The 9,735-nt window shown below is 33.1% G+C and overlaps 1 protein-coding gene across 1 annotated transcript; it reads right to left on the bottom strand.

The window, feature by feature from the left end:
* Positions 1–4,631: 4,631 nt before the first annotated feature.
* LOC124918550 (aspartic proteinase 36-like) lies at positions 4,632–7,115 on the bottom strand. Its single transcript, XM_047458654.1, has 8 exons — positions 6,883–7,115; positions 5,989–6,219; positions 5,646–5,817; positions 5,391–5,464; positions 5,164–5,263; positions 5,013–5,079; positions 4,825–4,899; positions 4,632–4,729 (listed from the first exon to the last, which is right to left on the bottom strand). Exons 1-8 carry the CDS (start codon positions 7,113–7,115, stop codon positions 4,632–4,634), a joined length of 1,050 nt encoding a protein of 349 aa, XP_047314610.1.
* Positions 7,116–9,735: the final 2,620 nt, after the last annotated feature.

The raw sequence follows: 9,735 nt of genomic DNA, 5'->3' as shown, positions 1-9,735 counted from the left end.
TTGTGGTCATTTCTGGAACTCTCTAGAATCCTCTAGGAGTTCCTGGGTTTTGGTTGGGCATGGAACTCTCTGATTTCTCTAGGAGTTCCCTTTTTATGAGTAAGGTCATGGAACTCTCTAGAATTCTCTAGGAGTTCCTCTTTTTGTAAGTAGGGTAATGGAACTTTCTAGAATTCTTTAGGAGTTCCCTTTTGTATGTAAGGTAGGAGAACTCTCTAGAATTCTCTAGGAGTTCTCAATTATAGGTGCTAGAAGAATTCTCTCGAAATTATTAGGTCTAGGTTAGGTAATAGAAGTGTCTAGAAAACACACTAGGTCTAGGAGGATCTAGAATGATCCATATACTTGTATATAAACAAGTCTTGGCCACAAATCAAGAATCAACTCAACGAATGTTATAAACACTCAACACTTGTAATACCTCACTCTTGTAAGAAATAAAAAATATATTCTCCAAGATCTTTCTCTCTCAAGTATTCCATCTTCTTGCATCTTTTAGAAGGCTGACTAGCTAGGATTGTGGCAATCTAGCCTAGTGCTGTGCGGGACGAGAGAATATTTGGCGACCGAGTTTCTGCCCGTGACATAGTGCTCATATTTGCAATAATAATAAACTTATGAATAATATTCATACAATTGCTAAACCATTATAATTATTTTTACCATATGGCAGTAAAAAGGAAATTAAAGAAATATGTACAGTTGTTTTAAATAAATTTTGCACTTCAAAAATGTTATGCTTTCTTCCGATTTTAAATAAACCTTATATATTGAACCATTACTAGAATCGGATAACATTAAATGTTGTTTTTCTTCAACATATTATGTTTTGAAGGACCTTGAGAAAGATTTAATATTAGGAAAGGGGATTAGGGTAAACAACTTGTACTATTTTGAAAATGATATGGATAATTTCAATGGTGATCCTTTTGTCAAAACAAAAACTAATCATTCCTTTTGTAAGCAATGTAGTATGACAACTTCTATTAATGCAAATGAAAATTTTTCATTTAGTAAACTTTGTAAATGAGCAGTCTATGACTACTATTAATGAAAAATTTTCATTTTCAGTTCAAGTTGATTGTAATATATTGAATCAAAGACTAGGTCATCCTTCTTATAAGGTTTTACAAAAAATATTTCCCAAAATAAAACATGAACTTAAGCATTGTGAATAGCCCTTTAATACTAGTCAATCCAAAACTAACTCAATTTTTGAATTAATTCACATTGATTTATGGGGACCATATAAAGAGTCTTCAATTATCAATACTCCATATATGTTAACCATTGTAGACGATTATAGTACAACTACACGGACTTTTATGTTTTCTAATAAAACAATGGTTTTTAGTACAATAAAATCATTTTTTAATAACGTTAAAACTCAATATGAAAAATATATTAAAATTATTCGTAGTGATAATGGATATGAATTTATTAATTCAAAATATTTTCAACTTTTTTCTAATATTGTCATTCAACATTAAACCTCGTGTGCTTACACTCCACAACAAAATGGAGTTGTGGAGCGTAAACATAAACATCTTACTCAAATGGAAAGATCCTAATGCTTCAATCAAAATTGCCTATTTAATTTGGTCATTTTCTCTTTTAATGGCTACTCATCTCAATAATAAGTTACTTAGTAGTGTTATTTAGGATATCCTCTTGATAAAAGGGTTATATAGTATATGAAATGAATTCACAAAAATTTATAACTTCTAGAGATGTTTATTTTTTTGAGAATATATTTCCATTTGCTCAATCTGGAGTTTTAAAATCACAAAATAAATTGGATTCTCCGGGGCATTTCTTTAATAATAATGAGAATTCACATTGTTTTGATTATAATGAGTTTGATATTTCTGATGAGTTTGATACTTCTGATGAGTTTGATACTTTTAATGAAATTCAACTTGATGCCTCTATGGAAATTTAATTGTTCTAGGTTAAACCATCTAGTTTGTTCCTAGAAAAGGAACAAGATCTCGAAATAAGCCTCACTGGTTTGATGACTATATGATTAATCATACCATGGCTACACAAAACACAAATCATATGCTTCCACCTACATTTCCTTTTATTTCTAATTGCACACATACTATTTATAAATGTTTTCTATCTAACATTTCAAATGTTTGTGATCCACAAACATACAAAGAAGCATCTCTTAATTTTGATTGGATCAAAGATATGAATGATGAAATTCGAGCCTTGAAAGCCAATAAAACATGGAAAATTATCACTCTTCTACATGGTAAAAAGACTATTGGCTTCAAGTGAATTTATAAAACCAAATTAAGTCCAGATGGTACAATCGACAAATTTAAAGCTTGGTTAGTTGCCAAAGGATATAATCAAATAAATGGAATTGATTTTCATCAAAACTTTGCTCCGATAGCAAAACTCTTGACTGTACGACTTTTAATTACATTAAGTGCTCCTAAAAATTGGTTTCTTCATCAAATTAATGTGCATAATGCTTTTCTCCATGAACATTTGGAGGAAGACATTTATATGCACCAACCAAATGTTTATTGAAGATAATTAAAATTTGGTTTGTAAATTAAAAAGAAGTTTTTATGGCCTCAAGCAGGTTTCTAAACAATGAATACAAAATTTTTCAAATAATCTTACTAGTTTTGGTTTTGTTCAATCATCTCATGATCACTATTTGTTCATCAAACAAATGAACTATACTATTATTGTGGTATTGATTTATGTTGATGATGCTTTAGTGCCTGATAACACTTTTGATGATATCTCTAAAACCAAAGCGTACTTCCTTGGTCTTGAAACTGGCAAAACCTTTGAGGTTTGTTTGTCAATCAAAGAAAATACATTCTTGACATTATTGTTCATTTTGGACTCATTAAAGCTAAGCCAACTAAATCCCCGATGCTTAATGGAATCAAACTTGAACCAGGTTCACAAAGTATTTTTGTTGAACTAGAATTATTCCGTAGACTCATTGGCCGGTTAATTTCCTAAATTTTACACAGACGGACATTGTATTCTCGGTTCAACAACTAAGTCAATACATGCACAAACCAACTAAATTTCATTGGGATGCTAATTTACAAATGGTTAGATACCGCAAAGGAACACCTTCCCTTGAAAGTTTTTTTCATCTTTTAATCCTGTTGTTCTTGGATCTTTTTCTGATGTTGACTGAGAAAAGTGATTGGATAGCCGACAATCGCTTACAGATTTTGTATCAAATTAGGCAAATTAGGAACTGCACCTATATCTTGGAAAACGAAGAAGCAAACCACATAATCTCGATCTTCTACTAAAGCGGTGTATCGCACTCTTGCATCAACTATTTATGAATTGCAATGGATATTGTACCTACTCTCGGATATGGCGTCAAACTACAAATTCTCATTCCTCTTTGGTGTGACAACTAGGCTGCAATTCATATCACTCAAAATCATGTCTTCCATGAGCGTACAAAACACATTAACATCGATTGTCACGTAGTTCGTGACAAATACAAAGGCGACTTTATTGATCTTCGACATATCTCAACCAAAAATCAAGTTGCGGACATTTTTACTAAGGCTTTGGATTGTACCCAATTTGATGATCTACGTTCCAAGCTTTATCTACAAGATTTTCATCTTGAGAGAGGAGTGTAAAGAATTATTATCGTTTTATTATTACTATTTTTATTATTCTCATTTTGTATTTATCTCATAACTTGATGGACTTATTTGTTTATTTGGTTAGTACTTAAAATGATAAATCTCTCAAAGAGCGTGGGTGTGTTTTCTTAATCTTTCAAACCTAATTTCTAAAGCTCTCAACTCTCCTCGATTTACGTTGATTACGTAACCTAATCATCAATTCAAATATACTAAGTCCCTTTTTATTATTCTCAACCCGTCACCATGAAATCTTGTTTTTATTTCTTGTTTTGTGTGTTTATTCTATTAGCTCACTCTTTAGTTCCAAATCGTGCTCCTTTGTTGATTGATGCTAGTCATGCTCTTGCTGGTGATGGAGATAAAGTTGTATCTTATGGTATTTTATTTCTTAAACTGTTTAATTGAATTTTATTTTATAAAATAATTATAGATGTTTAATTGATGAAGATGATATTTAATTATGTATTAATATAACTATTATAAATTGATTTATTTTTGAGTATACAGATTGTGATCCTGATCCTAAGTGCCCAACTGATTGTTGCTTATGTGACATAAGAGTTACACCAAATGTCTGTCAGAGATGTTGCAGTCAATAAGAATGGAAGATATGCATATTTTAAGATTAAGAATGTTTTAATGAATCATCTATTATTTTAATGTCGTGCTATTTTAAAAGTTATGAATAATTGAATGTCTTTCAATTCATGAATGCAGTAAATAAACATGTTTGTAAATTAATAATAATATATGAAAACATACATCCAAACACAAACAATTTTATAGAAAAATCCATGCATTAAGAGTAGTTTCATCTTTTCTTAACTATGCATTCAACATGAAAGATGTACTAAATCCAGAAATGTCCATGGAATCCCATCAAGAACTCAGTATTTTTATCTTATGCTCACAAACAAGACCTCATTATTGTATGCATCAACTATTAACAAAGATTAACCATTAACCATTACACATTACTTAGATAAATATAATAAAGAATAGATACGCCATCAACATATATTGATTTCCGGTAACAATCTGACCAACATGACTCCGGTGCAATCCATTCATAGAACCTACAAAATAAACTATAAGAATAAAAAAAACAAAAATAGAGTATAATTAATTAAGTTTAATCAATACAAACAAATAGTTAATAAAATCTACTTACAATTAAAATAATCCGACCATCCAAGTTGTTGGTGTGCTATATCATAAATTATTAGCTTGTCTTTTAAAACAAGATCTGAAAAACATAAAACACATTTTATTTTATAACATATTCTTTTCATTCAAATAATAATATCAAGTAAATAAAATGAAATAAAAAGTATTAGATCTTTGGTTTTTTAAACATACAGCCTAAGATGGTAACATTGTGTACCATACTTTTGTGGAAGCCAATGCACAGTGATGGAGCACCATCCTATATATGATAAATTAATATTCATGAAGATAATCAAACAAATCATTATATATATTAAGTAGTGTATCTTAATTATTAACTCACAATAAGGGGTCGGGAACGAAGAAGATAGTCCTTTGGCTTCAAAATCTTTGAGGCATTACCGGCGAAGTTGAAGCCAACCAGAGGAAATCTGTCTAACTCGCTGCAAAGTATCAAATGTGAAAGATTTAATTAATATTTTGTCATCTATAAATGTTAGACAATTAATGTTTTAATTAATCACTATCAATCAATACTTTTTTTAGGTATAAATATATGAATTATAGAACCTGCTTGACATTTTATAACATAATTTGCCGTTATAGACTATTGGTGCAGGATATGTTCCAATTGCAGAATTTATCTGTAAAAGGTTAAATTCAGACTATAATTAGTATGAAATTCACAATGGTATAGTAGGAGTCAAATATATATCAATGATGCTGAGAGAATAAAAATATGCTTGTATCTAACCAGTTATAAATATGTTTAAGTAATTAATATATGCCATTATCAAAACATATATATATATATAAATTACTTACTGCGTCTATAAATGCATCGTATGCTTCTGCAACCAGATATGATAGAGATGTCCCCGAGTCTACAAAGGTTCCTCGTCCGAGTCCCCGTGACGACGTATTGAAAATAGTATGGTTGATGGGCAATGCTTTTCCATTGACCGTTATGCTCCGGAGATCTAGATTGTCGTGCATCCTGCAGTTAAAATATAGCACAAATTAGATCAATGTTTAATCTCAAAAGAATATGCTTGATCATATGTAATTACATTGTTCAACCAAATTAATTAAGTTGAAAAATCGAAATATCATAATACCAAAACAATTCAATATTGTGCAAATTAAAAAAGAAAAATAGATTACATACGTTTCTGGGACGAGAGGTGTATACACTATCGCTGCATCTCGGTGATCGAATTCACCCAGAACCAGGGAACTGTTGCCGTCTGCTCCCAAACAGTGTGAGAAAATTTCATTAGGAATCACTCGCTCTATTGATAGTTGCATTACAACCGATGGATATAGGTAACCAAGCCCCAAAATGCCATCAATGGCTTGGTTTTTTTGAGTTAATCTTCCAGAATGAAATGTACTACACCTGTTGAGTTAATTGAGACACAAATATTAGCAAGAATGTTAGAACAAATAATGATTAAGCTTAGAAATCATAGGTAGCAATTTTATTGTTACCCGAAAATAGTTAGAGATGAAGAGTTTTGCACCAAAGAAGAATCACTCAGCATTAAAACATCAAAGTGCAGCATGTCGGTTAGATAGTAACCGAATGCACCCATCCATCCTCATATATCTCTGAAAATTCGCACAAATCAAACCCATCTATTATACTTGTACATTGACCCAGCATAGAGCCGCATGTTAGGTCTGAACAAGACAATGGCATAGAGGTGGAGGATAGTTCTGGATGGAATAAATTAGGTCTAACATGCAAATACATTTTCATACACACAAAAAGTCACATTAACAATTATCATCAAATTAAGTGGTTAGTTGTAAAACTGCAAATAAATTAAAAGAATATTAGAATACAAATTAATTAATAAGCATCAATTTAATTCAAGTTAAACATGATTTTCTTATTTGTCTAATTTTCTTATGGGTTGTTGAAAGATTGAAACTTACCAAAATGGGAAAGAGGGTGGGCATTATTGAATTGGGAATTTGTGCCTTTATTATTATTACCAACTTTCCTAAAATGTGTTATGTTAATTAGTTAATGAATTAATATAGAGAGTCCAAAAACCCTCCAATGTAGGGATTGCGGAAGGTTCCCAAAAGTGAGTATTTTGGGGTGCCTTTTCCATGTAAGGTGGTGCTAAATCTCAGTAGGTCACGTGATCTAAGCGGTTCCAGCTCCTCCGCCTCGAGGTCCTCAGAGAGAACTCTAGAGAGGCTCAAAACCTTGTGTCCGACAACATCTGTGTAGCATAATATCAACACCGCCCAAAACACAGCTAGAACTAAGCCTCTCAACATTTTAGAATGCTAGAAAGAAAGAAAATATATATTTAATTAAATATCAAACTTCATTTTACAATCATTTAAATTAGATAATTAAAATAAGATAATACACTTTTTTTATAATAAAAAAATTCAAACAAGGATCTCTAATAAGTACAAGAAGAAGAATCCAGAGTATTTGTTTGTGCAATATTTCCTGGCAGGGGAGTAATGAGAACAAACACTTTTTTTCGCAATAGTGACTATCAAATATATATGTTGCCTACAATTAATAGCCTAATCATTAAGTTCTTCTTTTTCAAAAACAAACTATTCTCCAATAATTTCATCTCCATTCTATACGTAACATTAGTATTTTTCTCATACAACTACAAATTATTTTCTCCATATTGATTTTGCTCAATGACTTGAAAAAGTACTGTAGGTTGAATTTTATGAAAATTTGAAGAAAAGAGTACGTAGCAGATATATTAAGATATAAATCAACATTATACAATTCTAATTAAATATCTAACTGCACGTACGACTCAAAATGAAGACACGGGTGGTTGTGGGTACCTTTATGACAGATGTGTAGTTGATTTGACTTTGGTTGATCTCCAGAAGTTAAGCGTGGTTGATCTCCAGAAGTTGGATCAACAGGAATAGCTAAGCAGCGTTGATAGCAATGCAAACCGCTCCAATGATCAGGACCTCTATGACACAACCTACCTACATTTTAGATTTAGTGAGAGAACAGTAAGTTAGGAATGTTACTTGACGGGATTAGCTACTTTCCATCGATCATTAGAACTTTAATTGCAAATGAAACACGAAAGAAGGAAATTAACAAATCAAAACAAGTCATTCCAGAATAATAGTAGAACCATGTATGGACAGTAAATCAAATAAACTAGCTACCAACCGATGAAGTCAATGATTTTCATAGTAACGTAGAAACTACGACTATCATATTAAGTAGATCTAAAAACGAGGAGATGGAAATCGATCTCTTGTACGGAAGGCATAAGGAAGGCAGAAAGACAATGATATTTGTATACCTTCCGGACTGGAGAGCTCGATCGATCGAAAATTGCTACTACTATATATTCCGGAAGGACCTCTCTCCCTCTCCCTCTCCCTCTCTCCTACTATATATTTCGGAAGGCCTTGACTCCCTCCTCCCCCTCCCCCTCTATCTCTCTCCCTACCCCCCTCTCTCTCTCTCCCTACCCCCCCTCTCTCTCTCCCTACCTCCCACTCTCCCTCTCCCTCTCCCTCTCCCTCTCCCTCTCCCTCTCCCTCTCCCTCTTCCTCTCCCTCTCCCTCTCCCTCTCCCTCTCCTCTCTCTATCTCTATACCTTTATGACAGATGTATGATTTATTCAACTTTGGTTGATCTTCAGAAGTTAAGCGTGGTTGATCTCCAGAAGTTGGATCAATAGGAATATCTAAGCAGCGTTGATAGCAATGCAAACCACTCCAATGATCAGGACTCTATGACGCAACATACCTACATTTTAGATTTAGTGAGAGGACAGTAAGTTAGGAATGTTACTTGACGGGATTAACTAGTTTACATCGATCATTAGAACTTTAATTGCAAATGAAACACGCAAGAAGGAAATTAACAAATCAAAACAAGTCAATCCAGAATAATAGTAGAACCATGTATGGACAGTAAATCAAATAAACTAGCTAGCAACTAATCAAGTCAGGGATTTTCATAGTAACGTAGAAAAACTATGGCTATCATATTAAGTCGATCTAAAAACGAGGAGATGGAAATCGATCTCTTGTACGGAAGGCATAAGGAAGGCAGAAAGACAATGATATTTATATTCCTTCAGGACCGGAGAGCTCGATCGATCGAAAATTGCTACTACTATATATTCCGGAAGGACATCTCTCCCTCCCTCCTTTTCCCTTCCCCTCCCCCTCCCTCCCTCTCTCTCTCCCTCTCCCTTTCCCTCTCCTATTATATATTTCGGAAGGACTGGACTCCCTCCCTCTCTCCCCCTCCCACTTTCCCTCTCTCTCTCCCTCTCTCACTCCCTCTCCCACTCCCTCTCCCTCTCCCTCTCCCTCTCCCTCTCCCTCTCCCTCTCCCTCTCCCTCTCCCTCTCCCTCTCCCTCTCCCTCTCCCTCTCCCTCTCCCTCTCCCTCTATCTCTACCTCTCTCTCTCCCTCTCTCTCCCTTTCTCTCCATTTCCTCTCTCTATCTCGGTACCTTTATGACAGATGTGTGGTTGATTCGACTTTGGTTGATCTCCAAAAGTTAAGCGTGGTTGGTCTCCAGAAGTTGGATCAACAGGAATAGATAAGCAGCGTTGATAGCAATGCAAACTGCTTCAATGATCAGAACCTCTATGACGCAACCTACCTACATTTTAGATTTAGTCAGAGGACAATAAGTTAGGAATGTTACTTATATATTAATTAAGATATAAGTTTTAGATCTAGAACTATGGATATTTAGATTAAAGAGGAACGGTTATATATTAATTAAGATTGTATGATGTTAAGATTGATGTGAAGGGATATTTTAATTATCAAGATCGATTGGATATTTAGATTCTCATGAATCATATATATATATATATATATATATATATATGAATTATGAATTTATAGATAATTTCATGTTTTCGGATTA

Source organism: Impatiens glandulifera, unplaced genomic scaffold (genome assembly GCF_907164915.1).
Source record: "Impatiens glandulifera unplaced genomic scaffold, dImpGla2.1, whole genome shotgun sequence".
Lineage (NCBI taxonomy): Eukaryota > Viridiplantae > Streptophyta > Magnoliopsida > Ericales > Balsaminaceae > Impatiens > Impatiens glandulifera.
Note: the sequence above shows the minus strand (reverse complement) of the source record. Positions and strands in the feature narration are given on the sequence as shown.

Coding starts and splice junctions, on each gene's coding strand:
- LOC124918550 (XM_047458654.1), bottom strand. CDS start 7,115: ATGTTGAGAGGCTTAGTTCTAGCTGTGTTTTGGGCGGTGTTGATATTA. Junction 5,818..5,988: donor ACACCTCTCGTCCCAGAAAC/GTATGTAATCTA, acceptor TTTTAACTGCAG/GATGCACGACAATCTAGATC. Junction 5,465..5,645: donor ACGATGCATTTATAGACGCA/GTAAGTAATTTA, acceptor AACCTTTTACAG/ATAAATTCTGCAATTGGAAC.